The sequence below is a fragment of the Dufourea novaeangliae genome, unplaced genomic scaffold (assembly GCF_001272555.1).
Source record: "Dufourea novaeangliae isolate 0120121106 unplaced genomic scaffold, ASM127255v1 scaffold208, whole genome shotgun sequence".
Classification (NCBI taxonomy): Eukaryota; Metazoa; Arthropoda; class Insecta; order Hymenoptera; family Halictidae; genus Dufourea; species Dufourea novaeangliae.
In genome coordinates, this window is record NW_015374114.1 from 145,394 (window position 1) to 171,136 (window position 25,743).

The 25,743-nt window shown below is 39.0% G+C and overlaps 4 protein-coding genes across 10 annotated transcripts; 3 read left to right on the plus strand and 1 right to left on the minus strand.

Moving 5' to 3' along the window:
* Positions 1–1,692: 1,692 nt before the first annotated feature.
* Positions 1,693–4,143, minus strand: LOC107190914 (guanine nucleotide-binding protein G(i) subunit alpha). The gene is made up of 4 exons (XM_015579805.1): positions 3,706–4,143; positions 2,941–3,125; positions 2,569–2,855; positions 1,693–2,483 (listed from the first exon to the last, which is right to left on the minus strand). The coding sequence occupies exons 1-4, from the start codon at positions 3,824–3,826 to the stop codon at positions 2,006–2,008; spliced, it is 1,071 nt and encodes a 356-aa protein (XP_015435291.1). The 5' UTR covers positions 3,827–4,143; the 3' UTR covers positions 1,693–2,005.
* A 2,162-nt stretch (positions 4,144–6,305) lies between these two features.
* On the plus strand, positions 6,306–15,478 carry LOC107191037. Its single transcript, XM_015579984.1, has 15 exons — positions 6,306–6,383; positions 6,462–6,585; positions 6,697–6,908; positions 7,544–7,752; positions 8,098–8,393; positions 8,649–8,752; positions 9,085–9,286; positions 9,411–11,584; positions 11,746–12,433; positions 12,508–12,725; positions 12,787–13,429; positions 13,946–14,190; positions 14,253–14,457; positions 14,913–14,992; positions 15,068–15,478. The coding sequence occupies exons 1-15, from the start codon at positions 6,363–6,365 to the stop codon at positions 15,206–15,208; spliced, it is 5,562 nt and encodes a 1,853-aa protein (XP_015435470.1). The 5' UTR covers positions 6,306–6,362; the 3' UTR covers positions 15,209–15,478.
* Positions 15,479–15,630: 152 nt separating this feature from the next.
* Positions 15,631–17,493, plus strand: LOC107190975 (small glutamine-rich tetratricopeptide repeat-containing protein alpha-like). Of its 2 annotated transcripts, none has more exons than XM_015579894.1 (4): positions 15,631–15,915; positions 16,292–16,636; positions 16,718–17,185; positions 17,261–17,493. In XM_015579894.1, exons 2-4 carry the CDS (start codon positions 16,317–16,319, stop codon positions 17,370–17,372), a joined length of 900 nt encoding a protein of 299 aa, XP_015435380.1. In that variant the 5' UTR covers positions 15,631–15,915; positions 16,292–16,316; the 3' UTR covers positions 17,373–17,493. The 2 variants fall into 2 exon arrangements, with proteins under 2 accessions (XP_015435380.1, XP_015435379.1); XM_015579893.1 differs by having other exon boundaries at positions 15,631–15,751.
* An 834-nt stretch (positions 17,494–18,327) lies between these two features.
* Positions 18,328–25,627, plus strand: LOC107190931 (ras-like GTP-binding protein Rho1). 6 transcript variants are annotated; one of them, XM_015579841.1, is made up of 5 exons: positions 20,334–20,504; positions 22,606–22,692; positions 23,931–24,091; positions 24,174–24,557; positions 24,644–25,627. In XM_015579841.1, exons 1-5 carry the CDS (start codon positions 20,444–20,446, stop codon positions 24,680–24,682), a joined length of 732 nt encoding a protein of 243 aa, XP_015435327.1. In that variant the 5' UTR covers positions 20,334–20,443; the 3' UTR covers positions 24,683–25,627. The 6 variants fall into 6 exon arrangements, with proteins under 6 accessions (XP_015435325.1, XP_015435323.1, XP_015435324.1 ...); XM_015579839.1 differs by lacking the exons at positions 20,334–20,504; positions 22,606–22,692 and adding an exon at positions 18,328–18,491; XM_015579837.1 differs by lacking the exons at positions 20,334–20,504; positions 22,606–22,692 and adding an exon at positions 19,888–19,972.
* Positions 25,628–25,743: the final 116 nt, after the last annotated feature.

Consider the following 25,743-nt stretch of genomic DNA (forward strand, 5'->3'; position numbering starts at 1 on the left):
ACGTATAACCAGGAGTTTGTTGAATACCTCAAAGATTTGATTATTACATATTACTAGTAAATACGCAGAACTAGCAAACACATATAGCGTTCAAAGGCTTCTTGATAATCGTTGAGATGAATGAAATAGTAATTATGTTAACGAATTCTATGCTGTTAAAAATGTCATATGAATATAACGTTCAGAAAGAAATTTATAATCGCGAAATAATGTTAGGGAATGATTGTTGTTGTGTCCTAGATGCGAAGCAAATAATGGCCACGGTACAGTTATGTTTCCATAATAGATTAATTTATTCGCGATTGAAGTTACAAACGTGTTTACTGACTGCGTCTATTTCTTGCTGTATTTTATCATACTTTTCTAACAAAAAGAGAATGAAATAGAAAATCGATAATTAACATGATTTTCGAGGATTAAATAAAAGCGTGACTTAAGTTTGTAAACTGATTATAATGAATAAGGAAAAATAATAGACTCAGATAACAGTATTCTTAAAAAATACTTTCCATATAAGTATGTATTGTATGTATAAAATATATACAATCGTTGACCAATTAATGTTCTCTTAAGTTAATAGATTAATAGCAAGTATAAGAGATTGTTATGATAGCATAAAAAATATTAATCAACAAATTTCCAATTTAAACACATTGTCAGAAAGAATAAAGCATTACTATATTTATTTTGTAGCTTCATGTATTGTATTGTACATATTACATAAAAAGATCGATACAAGATAGAAGTAAAACGAGATTCTATGTTTACAACAACGAAGAAGGCATTCTTAATTACTTTGCAGGAATCAGAATAATAAGTACTTGATATGCGCGCGTTATTATTCATGGAATGTTCCTTTTCTAAAGGGAAACGAAAACAGTGAATTTTGCAAAAGGTTTCGGTTACAAGACACACAAGATATTCGACTTTAAACAGACAATGGAAATACATGAATTTGAGAATGTTTGTAATTGAATTATGTATTAAATCCGAAAGAGAATGTAAATAAAAAAGGCTTTAGTAAAAAATGTCTTGTAATTGATGCACGTTCTCCAAATACACCAGTTAGATTACATGTAGTCATTTTATTGCTCTTTTATATAATTTACTAAACTAAAAATTTCCCTTCATTTATATTTCACAATAATACGAAGCGAAAGGAATGTAAAAAAATATCGACTCTTTAAAAACAAAAGGTTCGTTTATTTATCTCGGCAGTATAACGAGACTGATTTCTAGATCTGTAACTAACTCCCTGGCATTATATTTCGTTTGGCGTGTAGAGCAATAATGACAGCTCTTCGAGTGTTATTTAATAATACGTATAAAAAGGTTTTACAAAAAAATTTTTTTATCAAATCTCATTTGTATAAATATATTCTGTGAACACAGAGAGCTGTGTCTGTCGTCAAAGTATGAACATTCACACGAGAATCGAATGGTTATGAACATGACCGTGGAAATGTATTTCCATGCAGTAGAGACAGAGTCGTTTTAGCGAATAAATTATATACAAAAAGATATCACTAAATTAACAGCTAACTAGATCTGGTTAATATACTAAATACAGTTAGCAGAAACCAAGTATCCTTTCACTTGGAAATACTCTCTGCTATCATCCTTCAGAATGTGATATAGGAATTTTGTAATTCTTCAATTTTTGTTCGCTTCAATTTAATATAAATTGTTGTATAAAAATGGCCGATAAATTAAATTCTAGTTTAATGCGGTATAAAATATTTGTGAAGCTTTGCCTGGAAAAACAATGTTGCGACGAATAAGATCTAATAAATCAGCGTGTAATACTAAACAAACGTTATTGTGAACATCGATAGGATGCCAAAGTGAAAACATTACGCGATTGGCAAATATGTTAATATACACAGAACATTTCTGGTCCTAACAATTCTTGTTCAGTCTCACGTGTATCCTTCGTGCTTTCACATAGGTTCGTAAACCTTGGACATATATCTATTATTCCAGATTCAACAGAGTATTGGAATATTTAACTTAATAATCCGCAATTGCTCAGGTTATTTTTGATTATGACATCGGTCACAGCGTCGAACACAAACTGTATGTTCGACGTGTCGGTAGCGCACGTGAAATGCGTGTAAATTTGTTTATGATCTTTCCTTTTATTCAAATTCTCAAACTTCATTTGAATGTAGGAAGCACACTCCTCGTACGTATTGGCACCTTTGTACTCCGGGAAACAAATAGTTAAAGGGCTCCTCGTGATCTTATCTTCGAAAAGATCTTTCTTATTTAAGAATAATATGATTGATGTTTCAACAAACCATTTGCTATTGCAGATAGAATCGAATAATTTCATTGACTCTATCATTCTATTCATCTCTTCGTCTTCTGCGAGAACCAGGTCATAACCACTCAGCGCAACGCAGAAGATAATTGCGGTGACACCCTCGAAACAGTGTATCCATTTTTTTCTTTCCGATCGCTGGCCGCCAACGTCAAACATTCTAATAAAACAAAAGAAGGGATCGTATTTAGGAGTTATATAGAATTAGGAGTCAGTGTGGATATGTATAGAGAGAAGTAACTTACTTAAAATGCAAACCCTTAAAAGAAAAGTTTGTTTCTACTATTCCAGTCGTTTTTACACGTGTCCTGAGTACATCTTGCTGAGTGGGAATGTAATTAGGTTGGGCTATACGGTCCAAGGCATTAAGGTAATACGCTGCAGAATCATTGAGTTGGTATTCCCTACTACGCGTGAAACAAAGCTGTACCCCAGCGTCTTGCCATAATCGTTTCATTAATAGCACTAGTTCCCCAGTTAGCTCTCCCTCTTCTGCTGCAGAAGCTAGGGTAAAGAATTGGCGTGCTATGTCCTACAACACAATTAGATCTTGCTAATACCGATATAATCTATGATATAACATACAAAATCTTACATTCCGAAAGTATTGTACTTACTGCTTTATTGGGATCTGCAAAATCAATTCTAAGCTGCCCCATAGCTCTAATTATTGCCATTAAACTTTGTATCGTGTTACTGTACACTACTGGCTTATACTGCTCGCATTCTTCTTTGCTATAACCAGTTTCATGTATAATTTTCATTTGTTTCACTATAGTCGATTTCCCAGATTCTCCCGCTCCTTGGAATGAGAAAAAAACAATGATTGTATAAATCGTATTGGATTTGAACCCGTCAATAACAACGAATACGAACAATGAATCAACATCCTGGAAAAAAAACGGGAATTCTGGTGGGATCTAACGTAAGAAATCCATCGCGTTATCGATATGAATCATGCGTGACCGATGATTCAAAGTTTTCGGAAAATTGCCCGCGCTCCGATTCCGCGATTGCGCAAATCCGATAATAGCTCGCATCTGTGCGCGGGTGGTGGGCGGAGCGAGGGGAAAAACCGTTTAAAATAAAAATCGAATCAAACCGCACACGAAGAATAAAAATGAGAACGCGCGAAAACGATTCAGGAGTGGACAAAAAAATCGCGACGTCTCCTTGAGTGGTCTGCACAGTGCAACGTGATGTGTTTGTACGCCAGGACCAAGAAACCATCCTTCACGGGTGAGAGGGGGAGAGGGGGTGTAAAGAAGGAAGATTTCACCGGGCATCAGAAGGAAACCGGCGATGACAGCGATTCTCCGATGAAAATTCGTCTCCAGGCAAAAGGAGGCGGTATAAGAGTAGAAACAGCGACGATAAATTACCGAGCAAGAGAAGCTTGACCTCACTGGCGGCCCGCTCGCCATCGGCTCGGAGATCCTTGTCGATCTTCTTCGACCTTTCCGCGGCTTCTTTCTCGCCGGTGGTGCTCACCGCGCAGCCCATCCTCGCCGGTGATCCTCTCTTAGACCGTTGGACGAAGAAGAACGGGCAGCAGCATGCACCGTGTCTCTATCACGTACCCCTCGAGAACAGTCAGTCCGGTTTCACTTGGCCGCGGTCCCGTCTAATGACACTTGTTGCACGGACGTGTGGGAACCGCCCGCACGCGGTTGCACCTCGCATACACGCGCACGGATCGGACACGCACCCGCGCGCACAGCCACTGTTTGTCAGCTCCAGTTCCCTTCGGGTTACGACGCGTATTTATCGCACGAATTACACGGTGATCTCCTTCGGCAGAGATCTCCTCGTTACCCTCTTTCCCGTCGCACGCGATGACAATGGGGCCCCGAAAACGATCCGCGCGCGCACACACAAATCACCCACCCCACGGCGATATTGGGCGATATGTATACCGGCACCGATTCGCTTTGCTCTCAAAGCCCACAAGAACACGCAACACGATCTACAGAACGTGGACGGAGATTCGCCGAGATCTGTCGATCGTGATCCATCGGCCAATCCCAGTGACGATCCCGAGTGCTCGTCGACCAATGGTGAAAACCGTCGACGGCGGAGCACGCTCGTTCCGGCAGCCATCGCGCCATCTGATGGGCGAAACTTGCGATTTTTGAATCGACACGAAACGCGGATGAATCCTCCTCTCTTGGACGTGTTTATAGATCGATGACTGATTTTTGGTCGTGTGGCCCGGTGGGGGGTCCCGCCAGAATTCCGTTGGGGTTTTGTTTGTGTACGCTGTGCTCTGTTGTTTGGCTAGGATTTCTGAGGGATGAACTCGTGTACTTAAAACGACAGAGGAGTCTGGCAAACAAACAGACTACGGAAATTTATTCTCGGTCCAATGTTTCAGGTTGGGGACGAGTACAGATACCGTGGTATCTTTTCTAAATAAGTCTTCGCTTGTAACTGCCAGGCACAGATACATGTTTCTTTATGTACAGTAGGATTATGAGTAACTTTGAAATTGTCGTGGTTCCGATAGGCTAACACTTGTGGCAACTGAACGGCGTGTTGTGACTGGGTACGGACCTTTCTTTCCCTTTCTATTATTGAGGAACCGTAATTCATTTCTTACGGCGATTGATATTTGGAACTCTAAAAATCCTGTTTGCGAATGGTACAAATGAACAATTTACAGTCGTCAGAATCCGAGGAATTTGGCGAGACTGACGGAAACGAAAGTCAAAATAGGCTTGGATCTTTTTGTGGCCCAAGAATGTAACAAGTTAACAAACTGAGATCATTTTTCAGGTCAACTCGATTAATTCCGCATTGCCCTTAATACTATTATCATCCTGAAATTTGCATAGCAGGTAGGGAGAAGGTTTCAAATCGATTACAGAAACTTCTTCGAAGCGAAGGATAGAACAAACGAGAAAAAAGGAACAAAATACCACGTATCCGATTTGCGGTGCAAGCGATAACAGAAAAACTATGCGGTGGCCGTAGGATTGTTGTATCCGGACCCTGATCTAATTTCATCCAATTGCCGAGTCCGTTGGGTCGGTCTATTTATAAATTCCATTAATAACAACCGACTTAATCATAATCATCACCGTCGTTTCGCTGGACTTGATGGTTTCCGAATTTCAACGGGTCGATTGATTTACAGCGTGCGGCCGATTCGATGACTAAATGCTAAATGGATTGCTTCTCGTTAGGATATGGTTCGGTGTAAAATTGGACCGGAAGAAGTCGCAAACGGAGATGGAACGGGGAAAGTTGGCTGCGTACAGCCTGCAAAAACAAGTCCCCAAAAGGCAAAAACCCACCAAACCTGTACGACACTTGATTTCTATTCTACCAGAGGATAAAGGTTCGCCCCGAAAAACTGCATGGGACCTGTTGAATACGAGGGCGCGTCGTTGTCCAGGCCGCCTGGTATTTTGTCCAAGGACATTTGTATTTGCTCGTTGTATCTGTTTGTACAGTTGCGATGTTCGACGTAACGACTAATTGGGGGCGCATAAAAAATAGTAGACACTTTATGTTGCAGGTGTATGTATATCTGCCGACTGAACGGATACCTTTGAGTATAATTTAACAGGATAGCTTGAAATATTTTTCTTTTCAAATATATTCTTTGTATATAACAACGACAGAGTGTTAATGGTTAACATTCAAGGACTTTGTTTATAGACACCATGACGTACATTTTAAACTGGTTTGTGAAGAAGCGTTTGTAATGGATTGTAGACTTCTGTTATGAAATTAAGTTACTACTTAATGACTATAATTTAAAGTATAGTGAAAGAATAAATTTTAATACATTGGAAATACCTGAAGGTACGATTGAATGGCATACGAATACCTTGATATTTCTAATATCTCCTATTACATTCTCGAGCCCGTATGATTTGAATTTAAACAGTAGTCGTTGCCTGTTTACGTTCCATATACACCTGTTCGTTTGTATACCTAGTCGACGACCCATGATCGCTGTTCAGTATCAAATTGAATCAGTGTAAATCTCTCCGCGGGCGGATGAACCGTGAGTCAAGCACTCTACAGGATTATGGGATCCTTGATAATTCTTGTGAGTTCAACGGTACCCGTGAATAATTACAGGAGCATTGTTAAAAAAACATTCGTTTACAATTTTTTGTCGCTTCAGCTTCTTCTCGGTTGCATCGATCTCGATCTTGCAGTGCACGCTTCGTTAAACGACAACTTGGACGAGAAATTCAAACAAACGAAAATTGAAATAGCCAAGCTTCACTTTCAATACAAACCGCCAGGTAAACGAGAGAACTGGTTATTGTAGAGCATAACGTAATCATTATTGACGAGCAAGTGACTCATCGGTTCAGTGTGAAACAAGAATCTCAATCTCGATATTAACATTACAGTTCAGAAAAAATTGTACAACGTACAATGGAACAATCTGTGGCAAGAGACCGTGGACAGCGGACGACCGTTCGTAGGGGACGCCTTCAACAGACTGTTCTTCATCAAAAGGAATCGTGTCGCGGTGTTCACCATCGATTCGCCTCTCTCTAATCAGACTTCATTAGCGGAAATTACTTTAACCCACAGCGATGGTTCCATTCAATTTATCAGAGTACGCAAAACAATATCAAGTTAATCATTTTTTTTTTATTCACGGCAAGGCTTCATATACTTATCGAGACTTTCGGGCGTGAATTGTGTCCTTTTGGAGAAGGTATCATTATATTAGCATTGTGTATCTTCATTAGGGGTCGAGTGACACACCGATCACACGTATCCAATGACGGTTCATTATTAAAGTGTATGACTCAATAATAGTCCCAGACCAGAGACATCTCGATTAATCAGCCAAATAATAACAAAATAAAGAGTAGTATCTAAATACATTATATCCAAGAGCTAGAATTCTTTCCACAACGATATATTCCGTAGCCTAAAGATAGCTCGAGCATGAATTTACGATAGAACCTAATAAATTAAGAGAAATGAGCACAAGTTTCCTCGTAGTGTACTAACCTTACACCGGGAGTCCGATGACGCACCGATGCTTATCACGTTTTCTGTGTGTTTCGCACAGAGTAGATACAGGTTCACACCCGGAAACCTCGAGAAATTCTAAACAATGGATCTGCTCTCTATTGTCTCCCATTCGTTAGATTCTTGGAACTCGGTTCACCCGAATGTTGGGTGGAAAGACAAAAATTCAAAATTATGATTTCGGCCATATGGCTAAATCGATGTTTGCAGACCACCGTGTGGAAAACCATGCTGTATCTATTGGTATGCTACGAGACGGGATCGTGTAGTTTGTACACGGTCACGGAGGATTTGCAATTGAGACATCGGCAGACCATTCACCACAATGGACACCCTATGGACGCCAGCTTCTTCGTCCGTGATAATCGACTCTACCTCGTGGTAGCCGATAATTTCGACCGGTTGGCTGTACCATCAATGTAAGATGTCTGCTATGAACTCAAATCGAGTAACCTTTGGATCAGTATTTTTCGTAGCTTTTCTCGTAACATTAAGCTAAGAAATACGTTAACTCACGAGGAACTTCGGTAAACCGAAATTTCCTTCTTTTTTTTTAAATTTCTAAGATTTATACGGGACATCATTAGAAGCATCGGGCAATCTTTTGTTTTTGCTGATACATTCGGTTCTTCGGGGTGAAACCACCCCTTAAATGTTAACGTGCGTTCTCCTATTTTCCTGTATATCTTGAAAACTATAGTGGATATCAAACAAATTTTAAACGTAGCAAAGTATCGTTTCTCTTTGGAACTCCTGTTGTACAGAATATACCATTGGCGAGGTACGTACATGGATGCGGTAGCGAAAGTGATGACCACCGCGGCCGTTTCCGTCGCCACGTTTAAACACAAACAGTCGACCATCGTGGTATTCGCACAGAACGATAAACGCACGCCTGATATTGGCTCGGTGGTATACGAATTCACGGAGACCAGCTCGGATCAAATACAGTATCTTTCGACCATCGGTCCTGTCTCGGTTCATTCCTACAACTACGCCGGTTCCAGTTTCATTTTCTTGACGAATCAACACGGGCCGAGCAACCTGTTCTGGTGGGACGGTTCGTTTCTTTTCTCTTTATTATTATTAATTCTTTAACGGGCAATAAGCCCTTTGGTATACACCTACAGAACAGGAAATGAGATTATAAAATTATAAAATTATAAAATGAAGAAAAAAAGAAACGGAAGTAGTTATTTAGAGAGTACTGAGATGACATTACGCTTGAAAGGCGTGGAAAGAACCAAAAACGCTTTTATGAACTTTCATACTCTTACAAATAAATAGAAAGAATATCCAGATCGTCCGTTTCCAGGTCAAGAATTATTGAACTGGAAGCAGATTCCGGAAATTGAAGCACCCAGCTCGATCCACGCGGTGAGCGTGAACGATGAGATCTTCTTCTTCGTGGGCAGCAAGGTAAAAGCTCGATCTACAACCTGGGCGTAGCCAAGGGGGAAAATATTGGATTTTGCCCCCTCCCCCTTCCTAGAGTTATAAAATTTTTGCGTAAAATTTAATATTGCAGTATAATTTGAAACACGACCAACACCTCTATTAACAAAACGCGTACATTTTCGCCAATTTATGACTTAAAAAACGAAATAAAGCGTGTCTGGCTACGTACGGCCTTTTTCACGGTGGCAGTCGATGTGTTAATATTGTTGCCCTTCCCCCCTGATTGATAACCTGGCTACGCCCATGATTTACAATCTTGGCGTTGATGCTCATAAAGTGAGATCTTCTCGTAGAATCTTCTGCGACTGTACAAGTTCGAGAACGCGTCCAACTGCACCCTGTTGAGCTCGACGAAGCTACCGGACGGAGAAACGGTGATCGATGCACAAGCACGGGTAGAAAGATCGACAGTGATCGTGATACTGATCACTGTGAATCTGAACAATGTTTACAACGTGGGATTCTGGGAGTTGGATATCAAAGAAATTCCAACCGGTCCGATGCTATTCCTAAACGCGACTATTTCCACAGTTGATTCGAACTTAGTTGAATCGATTGTTTCTCATGTTTGGATTTCATCGAACGTTCGCGTCGAGTAAAATATAATATTATTTTGCAGAACACTCGATCGAGGAGCCGGACATCCTGTCCAAACACTTGTCGGAGCTAGTCGACATATTGCTGCGAAGAAAACCGCTCGTGGAAAAGGCCAAGTCTTCGTGGTCATCTTTGTTGCCAGCGAATGAAAACTTAACGGTGTCGAACCCTTTAATAATCCCGAATATCACGCTGGAATCAGGGACCGTGAGGAACATCGACGTATTCGTCTCGGAGGACGTCGTTGCACCGCGAAACCTCGAAGAAAACTTGCATATGTTGATTCGCGAGATCGACGTCACCGTGGAGGCTTCCAAGAATCTGTTAGCATCAGGCGCACAGAATTCATTCACCGGGGACATCGTGGTCGAAGGCGATGCTTTTGTTGGAAAACTGGAAATCGATAACTTACAGGTGGATTTCCTAAACAACAATGACATTCGGTCGAACGACATCGAGTCGAACGTGACCGATGAGTCGTTGGTACCATTGCGTGGTAATGACATTATCATAGAAAACCTCGAAATCGAATCCCTATGCGGAATTCCATTCCCATATTGGTCATTAAATAACGACACGTCCAAAACGGAGATAAATCTGAACGCGTATGAGATTGAATTTTCGAACGACACCGTGCTGCTGCGTTCGAATGTCTCCTTGACGAGATTGAATACGAGATCGTTAAACTACATCGATATCGATCGGTTTCTCGACGAATTGTTTGTACTGGAGAAAAATCAGCGGATCAGAGGGAACGTCACATATAGCGATACCTTGCAAATCACGAATCTCAGGACGGGACGGTTGAACGGGGAATCGATAGAACGTTATATGACTGAAGAAACCAATCAGACGTTCGACAAGTTCGTTGTAAAATCACTCCAAGTAGAGAATCTGCACGTGGAGTCGATCAATGGCGTTCCGGTGTCGGAGGCTGCCCGGATATCTCGTGCGAATGCGATCAAGGGAAAGGTGAAGATCGCGAGGGCGCACGTGACGGACGAATTAATCGCGGACGCTGACTTGAAGTTGCCGGAGAGCCAGCCGGTTCAAGTTTATTTCAACGTTGTCGTTACGGGCGACTTGAGAATCAAAGCACTCGACATCGATGATCCCGAGAACGTGCTGTTGAACGGCAACGAAGTACGTTTAAACGATATCCTCGAGAACACTTGGACAAGGTCTACCGATCAGACGATCAGGAACGATGTGACGTTCGAGAATAATCTGACCATCGATCGTCTACTCGCGAAGCACCTGAACGGATACGCCGAGGAGGAATTCTTGTACACTACCGCGACGTCGATTCCAGAGGCATTTGGGAATTTGCGATTCGAGAATATAGAAGTCGATGATATGTCCCCCGAGGAAACATCGCATGACGCTTTCTTCGACGATGCTCCGGAATCGTTGACGATCCGCGAAAGACTACACCTGAAACACCTTCAAGGAAATCGATTGTTCTTTGAACGTTTCAACGGTCTCCCGGTGGCCGATGTATTGAACGGAACTGAACGGATCAATGTTACCGGAAAGATGGATTTCACTGCGATTCGAGCGAGGCAGATAAACGTGGATGCACTTAATTTTCGATTTATCAACGACGAAGATGGTGTCATGTTCTTGAAAGCCGCAGGGACCGACGAGAATAATCGCACGAAAGATTCTTTGAAGACTCGAGAGTTTCGCGTTGAAAATCTGATCGTCGAGAGGATCAATGGAATTGAAATGAAAAAACTTCGATCGTTGCAGAATACGAAAAGGTCAGACTTGAAGGATTTGGTGATCGATGGAGATCTGAAGGTGATAGGTGACTTAACGGTTGAATCGATTGATGGTAAATCGCCAGATATCTATCTGGAGAACATGGCCAAAGGTGACATCGTGCTGGACTCGGCAATGACGATCGACGACCTGATCGTGGAGAATGCAACCCTAGAGTTCATAAACGGTCGTGACGCGAATACGCTGTTCGAGAATGTATTCTCGAAATCGAAAGAGCAGAACGTATCAGGTCGCTTCGCTTTCTACAAAATGTCCACTGGAAACATTGTCACCGGATTCATCAATGATCGCAACACGTCTGACTTAATATGGACCGATCAGCCGTTGTACATCACGGGGAACGTCACGTTCTCTGATTTATTAGTCGACAATGTTTCAACGAGGACTGTGAACGGCCAGGAAGTTAACGAGGTACGGTCTAAAACTTTACAAGTATTCGTACATCTTTTAAAACGGAACAACTTTTTTCAAATTGGTCCAAGTGACCTGCGTTCTTTTGTGAAGTTGGGAATATTAGTTTACTAAATGATGTGTAAAAAAGATATTTGAAAAAACACCTTTTTCGGTTTCAGTTATACGAAAACTTACTCACAGTACCAGCAACGAGAATCAAGGACCTGATCGTAGATGGAAATATTTCCTGGAGCACACCTTCGATGAATTGGACCTCATTGACGTTCCTGTTCGAAAACGCGGTAACCAAAGCTGGAAGGCAATCTATACACGGCGATGTGGTTTTTGGAAAAGGTGTATCGATGTCAGCTCTAGAGGCGAAATCGAAAGAAGTCGACGAGATACGTGGTATCTTAAACGATGCGGTGCTGAATTGTGATGACGTTGTTGAAATAACAGGAAGGAAAGTTTTCAAAAGGAACTTAAAGATCAACACCTTGATCGTGACCGGTAATATAGAGATTCCAACGATGAACGATGTCGATATCGTTCAATTTAATATCTCCGTGGTCCGAAAAGACCAGGACGAGATGGTAACCGGTCCTCTGACGTTCTACGAAGAAGCGGCGATGAACGAAGTACTGGTGAACGATACGGTTCACGAGATACCGTTGCATGAATTGGTTCGGGCAACCGATATGTTACCGCCTAATATATTCTTCCAACATCTGGTCGTTCTGCAAAACGTGTCCTTGAAGAATTTGGACGGAATAAACTTCAACGAATTCTTGAGAGACCGAGTAACTATTGACGGGGATCATGATATAGCTTCTAATGTTCAGTTCAACGGGATCATCGAAGTGGAAGGTTAAATTTCAAATTTTCATCGTCGTCCATCGAGGTTTCGATAACACATATTTATTTTCATCGACAAATTTCAGAAAACGCAGCGGTCACGCGAATCAACGGGATAGATCCTTCGGATTTGGTTCTCAATGGAACGACGGAAACGCAGCTTATATCCGGCTCGAAGACCTTCGAGGAGGATATTGTCGTGAACGGCAACATTCACGCGTCGTTGACAAATGGTGTTGACCTCTCCTCGGAGTATCGGAATGGTGTACAAAACGACGACGACGTGGAAATTATCGGCGACTTGGTAAGATCGTTCATTCGCGATCGATGATCCAGCTTGACAGCTACGAACACAATGTTTCCAGATCTTCGAGTCGGGAATCAAGGTGCCGGATAACGTGACCGTGTCGGGGCTGGTGAACGGGGTGAATTTACACATGATTCTCGATGACCTGACCAACGAGACGCATGAAATTCTGCGGGAGTTTAAACGCAACGAGAACGAAATAGATGACAGCATTAGACAGTCTTCACAGATCTCTGAAACCCTGAGAAATGTGTTCTTTTATTTAGAGGCAGAGAAAGGGTTAAAGATCCAGGTGCCCAATATCAAGCGAATGGAGGTTGTCTATTACGAGGAAATAACGAAATTGAATATGTTCGGAGAAGAGCCTGGTCCTCTTTGCGGACTTCTTAGCAATTGTTCGTGTCCGACCGAATACGTGGCCGAACTGTTTAATCACGACTGTCGTGTATGGAGAACAAACGACTCTACGATAGTGTGGAACCATCACGGGCTGCACAGTGATGTTGGGGTGAACGTAATGACGAACACGGTTTCCAGTAGTTCTGAATGTACCTTGAGTAACAGCGAGAATGAGTTCACCACGATTTCGTGGACGAAACCTGGAACGTTAGAAACGGGTGACGTTGTGGCTGAGGTGAAGAAAACGTCTTCCCCGATCCGAGGATTCGTCAAGGATACGGGTGTCTTTATGACCCATGACAGTATGTAACAGAAATTTCTTTTGATCTGATTTAGTTACTAATACAATTGACTAATATTTGTATACAGGGTGTCAATTTTAATTCGAGCACCTAAATTATTTCCGCTGCTATTGAAAGTAACAAAGAATGAGTAAATGTACATGGTTTTAAGGCGTGCATCTGGTGGTGACAGAAAGATCCCTTGAAGATCATTTTAACGGTTTTATCAAGATCATATTTTTTTGCGTATTAACATGTATTTTTTATAACGCGATGTGGTAGTCGGCGTCAATATGAGTTCAACGACCTACATACCATGACCTTGATGTGACCTTGAAGGCGAAGTAATCAGCTTCAGTTTGAAGAATGGAGAAGTAAATAAACGTAATAAGAAGTGAAAAACATTTGATCACCATCAGATGCACGCGTAAAAACCATGTACATCCTATTTAGTCATTTTTTCTTGATTTATATAGTAGCGGAAATAAATTAGGTGCTCTAGTTAAAATTAACACTCTGTATATACGTTGATTTCAGACACAGCATTCGTAGTGTTGGCAATATACTACGATAAATACCGCGCCTCGCATCGAACGTATTCTATGATGTATAAGATCGATTTCGAGAAGAACGTCTTGTCGTTACATCAGGAACTTTCCACCGATGGTGCGTGGGACATTGAAATCTTCAAGACAAATCATCGCAACGTGTATCTGCTTCTGGGTTGCTTCGGAGATTCTGAAAAATCGTTCTTGTACAGATTCGATGAAAATACATCTAAGGTAGAAGAATCTAGTGTTTGATTGTTTACAGGACTCTTGATAATAATCTTAATTTTACACAGTTCGTAACCTTGAGAACATTTGGAGGGAAGACACGCCATGTGAAAAGACTTCATCATGAAACGGATCACTTCGTTTTGTTAGACGATTACGATACGAACGCGGTGAACATCTACAACTACGATCCAGACTTCGATAATTTTTTCGACTATCAAAGTCTGTTTTATGATTCGAGGGTAGATGGAATCGAATGTTTCTACGCAGATGGTAAGACTGGCGCGGAAATTGTAAAACAAACGTTTCGGCCTTTATTTGTTCTATTTAATTTTCTTCTTGACTTATAGTCATTATTATGAAGTACATAGGCGTAGCCAGGTTATCAGTCAGGGGGGTGCAAAAATATTAACACATCAACTGGTACAGTGAAAAAGGCTGTACGTAGTCAGACACACGTTATTTTGTTTTTAAAGTCATAAATCGTTCAAAATGTATGCGTTTTGTTAATAGAGGCTGTTGGTCGTGTTTCAAATTATACTGCAATATTAAATATTACGCAAAAATTTTGTAACTCTGGAAAGGGAGGTGGGCCAAAAGCTACTTTTTTCCGTCCACGAGGTGGGCAAGAGCCTTCCTGCCCCCTGGCTACGCCCATGTTTCCGTATGCTCGTTTCGTTCTTGAAATTATGTTCAGAAATCGTGAAACAGCTTTGTACATGTTTCAGAGTCTGGTAAAAGCGATTCATTTGTCGTGGTTACGACAGAAAACGATCAATTTTACATTTACGAATACATGTACGCCCAGGTAGGTTGTCGAACTAATGACTTCAACAGATAATATACGATCCCGTTGTCCATTTCACGAAACGATCATTTTCAGAAGTTCAAAATGAGGATGCACCATCGAATGGATGATCTACAAGCGATGGTACCGTTCTATTCCGCAGGAAATGGTTACATCTTTACGGGTACAAGCACAAATAGCACGATACTACGAATCGTGGAACAGGGGCCGCATTAAAATGTTTCTGATAATCTTAACTCGTATTATTTATCTATGATTGCTAATTCATAATATTTATTTATATTTTTCAATTGGTATATACCTACATTATGCGTGTAATGTAAACGTACAGGCGGGCGGAAACATGCTCTATTTTGTCAATACATTTACAGTATTCGAGTTCTGAATAATTTTATTTATCAAGAAAATAATTCAACCGTGCAATTTGGACGGTTCTATTTCAAAGCAGGGTTCATATCAACTGAATTGCGCCAGCGCGATTCCAACGGGACAATTTGATATTAATCCACGTCCGTTTTTCCGGAGAGAAAATTTCATAGCGGCGAACAGATGATATAAAACCACCGCGCGGAAATACGTATAATTACATACGTCTCGTAGTAGCAAACATCTCCGGTACGGACATAGCACTTATTGCACGAGCTCTTTAACCGACAGTATACGAAGTGTGAAGGTTTCGTTTTTCAAGCAAGTGGAAGCCATTGAGATAGTTTGAAGTTCCTTCATTGTTGCTGTGCAACATCACACTCGAATTTTCAGGTACATTCGACCGTAGAAACTCATCCTTTTTGTCTGTGAAACCGTTGAAAAACAACACCGAGTCAACGACTTGAAACGTAACTGTCATACACTGTATTCCGTCGAACTGGACAATATTTTTGCATCCTCGGCAAATACTTCTAACGTATTTCACAACGATTAAGGTAGAAAACATATCTTTGCTAGCCTGAAATTGTTGAAACACCATCAATGAAGTTTGATTGCCACTCATTTTATCCGGCGTGTTCTGTTGGTTATGTTAACGCAGAATGAATTAGCGGAAAAAGCACTTACCAGTTTATTAATAGAATTTATCGACAGTGTAATACAAATATTATTGTCGAAAGAATATTTGTTTTCTTACTTTGATCGAAGGAGTTCGTTCTCCGACAAAAATTCTTTGTAATTGACAAACGATTTAGAGGTTATGACACGTACCGAGAAATTTTTTTACATTGTCATTAGAGACATTATATTCTAATATACATATGTCGTTATTCGAATACAGTAGGTAATACATGGTGTAATCTTTTATTTTAGATACAACAGTTCCTTCAAGGTAGTGATGGCCGTCAAGGGGCTGATTGCAGCTATTGTTCAATTTTTAACACAACAATTAGAGGATGGAAATATCACTGAAGATTCTCGTGAGAGTCTTGAAGTAGCCATACAATGTTTGGAAAGTGCTTATAATGTACAAGCATCCGATACTCCAACAAATTTTAATTTACACGAGATATATAAATCCACAATGGAAAATTCCAAACCACAATTAGCCCCGGAGGCTACTGTAGAAGCAAAAGCTGAAGCAGAACGATTGAAGAATGAAGGAAATGTTCTCATGAAAGCTAAGAAACACACTGAAGCTCTTGCCAATTACACAAAGTATGCAATCTATATATGAATATAAGGGGTAGATGTATCTTTGTGGACATAATGTGTAATATTAAAATGTTGTTCCTTTAGGGCTATTCAGTTAGATGGTCGCAATGCAGTATATTATTGTAATCGTGCAGCAGCATATAGCAAAATTGGCAGTTATCAGCAAGCTATTAAAGATTGTCATACTGCACTGTCTATCGATCCCTCTTACAGTAAAGCATATGGACGATTAGGTTTAGCTTATTCCAGCTTGAAAAGGCACAAAGAAGCTAAAGAAAATTACCAGAAAGCTTTGGAGATGGAGCCTGATAATGAAAGTTACAAAAACAATTTGCAAGTAGCTGAGGAGAAATTAGCAGAGCAAGGCATGAATAATATGGGATTAGGTGGTGGTGCATTTCCAGGCATGGATCTCCGTTCACTCTTGAGCAATCCTACTCTCATGAACATGACTCGTCAGATGTTATCCGACCCAGCTTTGCAAAATATGGTCAGCAATATCGTGAGTGGAAATGTGGAACAAGGAGGACATATGGATGTACTTATAGAAGCGTAAGTTGTGAATTATCCTTTTTGTCAATATACGTAATAGTTTGTGAATGTCAAATACATTTAAACATTTTCTAGTGGTCAACAATTGGTCCAACAAATGCACGATGCTGATCCTGAATTGATTGAGTCTGTAAGACAGCGAATGGGAGGAAATCCAAATGATCCTGAGCCACCACAACAGAATTGAGATACCTGTGATTGTAAAATGTTATAAATATTCAACACAAATGGAAGCAACTAAATTGAATTGAAACAGAATAGTTACAGGACAAATATCTGTCATTTTTTAACATACTGAAAAACAAAAAGTTATGACTACATTTATACTATGGTCTTAAAATGATATCCATATGTTATATACCATAGAAATTTTTCTATAATTCAGTTAATGCATAAAATTTAAACAGTCTGTCTATTTGGACACGTACTGTTAATATTTGATATGCAAAAATTAGATAATAAAAGTCAAACATGGTGAATATGTTGTGAATAGAATGACTCTCAGAGGGCATGTTGATTGCTATTTCTTTGTATACTCTATAATATGACTTTAAATCTATTTTACTTTTGATTTGTACAGTGTAATAATATATAAACTTATTTACTTTAATGGTCATTTTCTGTATGATTAAATATCGCATTAGTTAAAAAATGATGAAGAACTCAAATTATAACTTTTTATGGTACTGTTTTCATTACATATGCACATTTTGTTGTATCAACTTGATTATAACAATGTACGAAAATCAAAATACCTTTGAAAATGTATGAAATAATACTTCTTTACTAATGTTTGTATATCAGTCGAAACATCCTAAATACATGACAAATTGAATTATGATTTTTAAAATATTTGAAGTTCGTGTTACTCTTTTTATAAGTGCCAAAAGTAAAAAAAATACAGTTCAAACTATTTATGAAAGAAGTCAGCGGCCTTTTCCTTATAAGTAAAACAACTCAATTCCCCATTCATATTTATTACTCTTACGCTTGACAATTTTTTCGAAGTTCTTTTCGCGAAGTTAAGGAACCTTAGGAATTCGAATTTCACGCCTGAATCTATCCTTTTCAACTAGTATAGCACGCGTACGCCAATACGGCGTGCGTCATCCAGTGACATCATTCTTATTTGGCACGTACAAAGCCCGCGTGTAAACACACGGGACATTTTTATATTTCGTGCTCTAATTTGTTTTTAGTGTGTATATATAATACGTGAATACGCATTTACGGGTGACAGCGAATTCCATATACGCCGTTCTCAACTGTAGACGAGCATCGTCCTTCGTTTAGTCTTTCTTAGCCGGTAAGTTCCCTTATCATGTTAGCTGTTAGAGCACTACTCTCTCGACGAACCCGTCAGATTACTTTGCAGAGTAGTTGAACGCGTGAAAAAGTAAGCTTATTGAATATTTCTCGCAAAGGGTACATTTTTCTTTCCATTTGGCTGGCTGAATTTGATTTCTTAAGCACGTTTGCATTGTTCCTACCATACCCAGAACCCGTTGGTTAACTGTACCAACGCGCGCGCGAATGTACACAGTGTTATAAATAACGCATTAACTACAGATACGACGCATCGTGTCTCTTGAAGCGAAAGATAACATTTATTTTATCGAAAACGAGATAATCGAGTGACACGTCGAAAAAAAAAAATGGAATTTTTTTCTTTCTAACCGCAAGATAAGTAAGTTTGCGCATGTTTTTGCTGATTTCATGGCCCTACGTTTTGGTATCCTGATTTTCACGTGTTACATACCAGGGGCGCTGGAAGACGTAGCCGCGATGCAGCATTATTTACATATTTTCCAACCCTTTCCGTCATCCACCCACAAATACATCCAAGAAACATGATGCGTGCGCAAAGTCCCTCCACAGGTTCGTGACGTGCGCGGGTGGCGCATGATTCGCCGGTTTCGGAGTACTGGGCAGGAACGTAGCGTTCGATGGCACAAGCGGTTAATAGTTATCTGTTTTCTAAGAAGAAAAAAATTATATCGCATTTATATCAATTACTGGAAAACCGTCTGATTTTAGTCATCCTTAATTAAACGAATGATGATTAGATTATGGATTTTATGCATTTGTAGACGATTATCCAATATTCAATATAATATAAAGTTTAATAGCGTTTAATAAAGTTTTTATTTTACTTAGAATGCGATAGAACCCAATTTCATTTGATTCCAGTATCTACAGATTAGCCCAGAACACTCTAGATCTGTACCATTTATAAATATGCCTAATAACAATTGATCTTTTCAAATACACTGTGGAAACGTATCATCGTACAAGTATCTTTATGTTCTTATGGAATTTTTGGTTTGTCATATAGCGTTTTATACGCAAAGAATGTACAGATTCTTCGAGTAAACCAAATATTGGAGCCAATAGTAAACAATTTCCACCGTAGATAATGAAAATCGCTAAGTAATAATTTAAAATAATAATAGTAAAACTATTCTCTGTAAATAATAATTATTAATATAAGTAACGATCGACATGAATTTAAAAACGAATGAATATACATTATTCGCATAATTTATCATTGAGCATCTACAAGTCACTATCGACAAACACGATAGATATATCAAATCGTACGACGTGTTTGAAATGATGCTCGAGAATCCGAGGGCGTTTTTCGAGATCGCGGGTGGTGCTCAGTACTATCGCGACGGTCCTGAGCATAGTGCCCCCCTCATTACTCGATTGCCGCACACTCAACAGATTGAGGTGTGGCCATCGAGGGCAGCCATTTTCTTGACTTTCTGTCGCTTAACATTTCAGGTAAATACGCAATTATTTCTTAAGTAATACTGATTGGAGTGGTGCGAGGGTGTGTTGTGTTGTGTGCCCGGGTGTTCTAAACCGTGCCCGCGTAATCGGTTTGTTAACGCGCCACAACCGAGAACACTGTGTGTCAAGGAGGGAAAAAAAAACCTCTCCTCCTCCCGTGATATAGAGAGAGGGCCGAGGGAGTGCCATGCGTTACGAATCCACGGCATCTTCGCACGTCGACCGTTTCGTTTATCATAGCAGGAACGACGCGTGGTCAGATTCGATCGGTGATTTGGGAATGCTCGTCTGAGCGTTTGAAATAGGAGCTGGCTTTTTAGTTCAGTAAGTAAATCGTCCCCCAGGCTCTAGACCCCTGCGTCGCTGTCCTGTCGCACCCCTAGCGCCCCCATCCTCCCCCTCTCAGTCTCGTCCGTCTGTCTCCCTCTCCCTTTCCCCGCCCTCTTACCCCGTTACGCGGCAATGCACTTCCGGCTGTGCAAAATTCGGCAAAAAGCTCTACGGGTCTCTCCTGTGGAAACTTGAGCAAAGTGATCCGTTTCGCGGATCCGTCCGTCTTGACGTTCCTCCGCATCACCGTCCCCGTCGTCGTCATCGTCGTCGTCGTCGCCGTCATCACCGTCGTCGTTGTTTGCCACCCTATCAACCCAGCGTCTCGTATCTCTGATAAACAAAAGGTCGGTACGTTCTTTGACACAGTAGGAGTTTGCAATACTATGTCCGTTTTCAAGAGTACACCATGAACTCCCTCTGTTCTTCGCATTCGCGTTTCTTCACTTTCTCGGGATAATTTCATCGGAATTTTTGCTCCGCCGTAATCGAAGTGCCAAACGCGTCGATTTCTCATGAACGATCGACCTTTTATATATTTAGAATATATATATATATGCTTTCGACTGATACGTTACTGTAAATCATTCTCGTGTCCGGAGTACTTATGGTAATTGAGATATTTATGTGGGTTTTATATTTTGATGGGGCACAGAGGTAATTATTGCAACTGTTTCGTCCAGTGTACACTCTTTACAGTAATTTGTCATGCAAAGGCCAAAGATTGTATGAACTTTGTTGCTGTACTGTTAACAAATAACCTTTCTCGTTTAACTGACATGTACAGTTTTCTGTTCATTCGCATTGCTTCTGCATACTTCTAAATAATACTTTGTGCTAAAATCCTTGCTTATGGGCAAATTTTTACCAAGCGCTTTTGTCTTTCGTTATACAGAATACTGACCTTTCAAAGTGTTTTTGTAAGGAAGATACTTGTGTGCTTCTTATCAGAGATTTCTCAGCTAGAAGTAATTACTGTTTCCTTTGTAAATTAACAACTAGGATCTGTATAAAATACAAGTATCAAATACTTGAAATTATTATAAATATATTTGTGTTTATTTTAGAGCACATACATTGAGGAATTGACGTTTTATGCTAAAGAAACTCTAATGCCAGCATATGTTGCGATACATAATTGTTTTAATATACATATGTTTATTTGTATATGTGATTATTTCTTGTTAGGTACTAAATAATAATAATGTTTCATAAAGCATCTTTGTACAATGTGAATGTACTGCCTACTGCATTTAACTTAAGCTTCCCAAAAATAATTTTTAATGGGTTTACACAATTCTTAATAGTGCATGTTCAATACAAAAAAAAAATATTTACCTTATATGTTTATGCATGCATTTTGGACCCATTTTTAGTTTATTTCAAGGCATAAGGTAAAGTCTTATTTGTGTGCTTCAAAATGCAAATGAAGTAACTGAATAAGTCAATATACAATTATCATGAGACTTTCTGTTTGGAATTAAAGGCTGTAGAATTAATTTCAATCTGTTAGGAATGTACAATACATTCTTGAGTTACTCGTATTACTATGAAAACAATCACCCATGTAGGATAATTAAACAGAGGCCCTACCTTATGCATTTATTTATTATATAAACTTTTGATTTAAATGTGTACACAATGTCATTGACTACGAAAACATTAAATTCACATTACATTTAGTCTGTGGCAAATTTACGCCGGGTGTTCCCGAAATCGCAGTACAATCCGAAGGAAGGTCAGTTTCCACGTTACAGTAAATCGATAGCATAGAATTAAATTTTTTCATATATGGCTCCGTTTTCCAGAAAACCGAGTTTGAACATTCGTTAAGTGCTCGTGCACTTAAATGCTAAGTATGCATGCACTACTCGAACCAAGCAGATTGTTGAATAGTTAAGTGCACGTGTACCTACTTAAAGAATGTTCAAACTCGCTTTTCTTAAAAACGGAGCCCTATATAAAAAAAAATTTCATTGTATATTTTCGACTTACATTTACGTGTCAAATCACCTCCTTTGGATTATACCACGATTTCGAAGACACCCTGTATATAGCCTTGTAGTATACACATTTTCAATGTATCCGAAGGAAAGAGTTAAGAATTGAAATTACAAAGGCATCGTAAATTGAATTGTTATAGATTTTGTTTAATACTTTTACAGATGTTTAAGTACATAGCTATGACAAAAATGAGATACATACATACGTATTTATAATTATGATATCTGTGCAGTACATGCAATGATCTCGCAGCCTCCTATCCATTCTAACATGTAAAATGTCCACTTAAAACAGAGACGCTGAAAGAAAGACTAAAAACATGGGATGCAATGCGGGCCGATGCCTCGGTCCAGACGATACGGGGTACCCTGGATCAGGTACGACCCAGTCAATATCCTTTAAATCTTCAGCCCTCGTAGGTCGCTTTCTAAATAGCATAAAAGTAGCAACAGAATAGAAAACAAGAGAATCTTATCTACAACACCCACTGTACAAGTAGCTGGCAGTAATAAAGTTAGAAACATTATCTAGAGATGTAAATTTAAGTAAACACAGAGGGCTTTAAGGAGTATGTTGTTTGTACACATATTACATAATGCTAATACCAGTTTAGTATTTTCTCTGATGATAAATAATTGCGCACACTTTTAGGTAATAAATAATACCCTACGAGGTTTGAATCCGAGTCGTTGTTTCTAGCATTGTCGGAAAGCAAATCTAATGTGAAGAGTTTCAAAGGATTACCCTGACTTCTTCCTAACTCTATCCTGAAGAATGCTTTTTCTCGATCTCTTTCACTGTTTCTTTTGTATCTCTATATTCGTTCTCGGATCTGTCTATTTGAAATTGCTTTTTCATTTGTTTATGCCTCATCAGGTTGCAGGAAATGTATCTCTTCCTTTAACAGTGACATTAATTCCATTTCCTCGGCACTTGCATTTCCCATTAAGTCGTGATTACCTTATGTGTATTACATGCTCACTTGCTGCATGCCCTTAGATTATTTTTTGGTGGTGTTTCCAAAAAGATGTTACTTTTGTTTAATTTTGTCAATTCATTACTATTAGAACTTTGATAGTTTCCGAGCTAAAAGCAGAGTCTAGAGATTGTTAATACTTAGTTTATACTATTCTCGCTGTTATTTATAATGTAAGAATTTACGCATATATAGACATAATGTTTATGTGTATATGCATTTATAGGACAAAGCACTAGAAATTATAAGTGCACATTTTCATTATTTTATTTGTACAAATGCTGAATGCACATTCTGTATGTATTAATCATCACTGGCAAAAAGTATAGTATTAGAAACATAATATTTGATAAAATTTAACGAGCTAAGTGAATTTTTAATAACTATATTGTAAAGAATTACATTACTATACATGCATAGGTAAGTTGTTAGGACAACTGATGTTTCATTTGGCAATTTTTAATACTTACAAGTTATCTAAATGAAAATTTAATAATAGTGTGTAACCATTGTGTATTTTTTGCTTCTTCATTAATAGATACATTTTCAAAGAGATTTACATGCAAATGTCATATAATTTTATGGTGCAGAACCGTAGTGTAGCTGTATTAAATAAACATACAATGATTTTCGTTTTAGAATTCATGGCAGCCATTAGGAAGAAATTGGTTATTGTGGGTGATGGCGCTTGTGGTAAAACATGCTTACTCATAGTCTTCAGCAAAGACCAGTTTCCCGAAGTGTACGTACCCACGGTCTTTGAAAACTATGTCGCGGACATTGAAGTCGATGGGAAGCAGGTGAGATCTCCAAAAATGATTATTTGTGGCTCATGTAATTCTTTTTCCGAATTATATCTTTGAAAACGTACTACTCTAATAGGTGGAACTGGCTCTTTGGGACACAGCTGGACAAGAAGATTATGATAGGTTGCGTCCATTGTCGTATCCTGACACAGACGTTATTTTGATGTGCTTTTCCATCGACAGTCCCGATTCCTTGGAGAACATTCCCGAGAAGTGGACACCTGAGGTGAAGCACTTTTGCCCGAATGTGCCCATTATCCTTGTTGGAAACAAAAAAGACTTGCGCAACGATCCTAATACCATCAAGGAGCTTAGCAAGATGAAACAGGAACCAGTAAAGCCAGAAGAAGGTAGAGCTATGGCCGAAAAAATTAACGCTTTCGCTTATCTTGAATGTTCTGCTAAGAGTAAGGAGGGTATTAGGGAAGTATTTGAAACGGCAACTCGAGCTGCGCTACAAGTAAGTATCCCTTGAACTGTAAGTTGTGTATAAAATTCTGTGCTCACTGAAAAGAATGTTGTTCGAATAATTATATGAATTCTTAGGTAAAGAAGAAGAAGAAGGGAAGATGTCGGCTTCTTTAAGTAAAATGCCAAGTAAGCCTGGTAACGGGCTAAATAATGGAATTGCGGAGCTAGCTGCAATGGAGCTAGTTGTTATGCCGGAGGCCCCCAGCGGAAACCATAATATAATAACAACTTATCTTTAATTATTTTACACAATAAAACAAATCTATATTTAAAAAAAAAACGAAAAACAACCACAAAATGCGCCCGCAATATAAAAAACTGTCATTGATGAAACCGGAAACTTAAACATTAACTAAATTCAATACAAGTATATGTGCTATATATGAAGAAAAAAAACCATAATGTATATTGTAATGACTACTTGATTGTATTTTTTAATGGTAATGAATTGTGCTTCGAGTTTAAACAATTAAACAATTGTCATACCAACTATTTACATTTACGGTACATAATTATCTATATCATTGTAGCAATTATTACTATTATTATTAGTATCTCATTACTATTATATGCATTCTACATGTTTTTTTTTTAATCGTAGTGGCTGTTTATTTTTGGTAATAAAAAAAAAATATGCGGAAGAAAGGGACGACAGAGTTGGGGGAATTCGTAACAAAGTATAAAAGAGAGAGAGAGAGCGAGAGAGAGAGAGAGTGAAATGGGGAGAGTAGAAACATAATATGCAATGCAAAGTCATAGAAAGCAATGTAAGAATTTAAAGCAAATCGTTAAGAATTCCAAATGTTGCGTCGCTATTTTATCGAATCATCGCATTATCGATATTTCTTAAACAAAAAAAAAAGTAACAAACATATATTGCAGTTATAAAATTGCGTAAGTAGACCAGCGGATCATTTTGATCTATAAGAATACCAACTAGGCTAAATGTATTATTATTATAATTATTATTAATTATTTTTATTATTATATTGTAATACGATGACACTAACATTACGGATTATAACAGCGGCTATATTATATTTATGTATTTCGACAACACATCCCTTGTATCCAATCAAGCATACAAATGATGTCCTCAATTTGTGTTTTGTTACGCGATACTTTTTCAAGTTGATTCGATACGATTAATGTAGTCGAGGAATGTTTGTGAATGA

Bases quoted from the DNA above. Each gene is read 5' to 3' on its own strand.
- LOC107190914 (XM_015579805.1), bottom strand. From the start codon at position 3,826: ATGGGCTGCGCGGTGAGCACCACCGGCGAGAAAGAAGCCGCGGAAAGG. The intron at 3,126-3,705 runs GTAATTTATCGT...TCTCATTCCAAG, and splicing joins GGTCAAGCTTCTCTTGCTCG to GAGCGGGAGAATCTGGGAAA. The intron at 2,484-2,568 runs GTAAGTTACTTC...TTGTTTTATTAG, and splicing joins TTTAAGGGTTTGCATTTTAA to AATGTTTGACGTTGGCGGCC.
- LOC107191037 (XM_015579984.1), top strand. From the start codon at position 6,363: ATGGGATCCTTGATAATTCTT. The intron at 8,394-8,648 runs GTTCGTTTCTTT...GTCCGTTTCCAG, and splicing joins CAACCTGTTCTGGTGGGACG to GTCAAGAATTATTGAACTGG. The intron at 12,726-12,786 runs GTAAGATCGTTC...CAATGTTTCCAG, and splicing joins TGGAAATTATCGGCGACTTG to ATCTTCGAGTCGGGAATCAA.
- LOC107190975 (XM_015579894.1), top strand. From the start codon at position 16,317: ATGGCCGTCAAGGGGCTGATTGCAGCTATTGTTCAATTTTTAACACAA. The intron at 16,637-16,717 runs GTATGCAATCTA...TTGTTCCTTTAG, and splicing joins GCTCTTGCCAATTACACAAA to GGCTATTCAGTTAGATGGTC. The intron at 17,186-17,260 runs GTAAGTTGTGAA...AACATTTTCTAG, and splicing joins ATGGATGTACTTATAGAAGC to TGGTCAACAATTGGTCCAAC.
- LOC107190931 (XM_015579841.1), top strand. From the start codon at position 20,444: ATGCACTTCCGGCTGTGCAAAATTCGGCAAAAAGCTCTACGGGTCTCT. The intron at 20,505-22,605 runs GAGCAAAGTGAT...TGTCCACTTAAA, and splicing joins GGTCTCTCCTGTGGAAACTT to ACAGAGACGCTGAAAGAAAG. The intron at 22,693-23,930 runs GTACGACCCAGT...TTTTCGTTTTAG, and splicing joins TACGGGGTACCCTGGATCAG to AATTCATGGCAGCCATTAGG.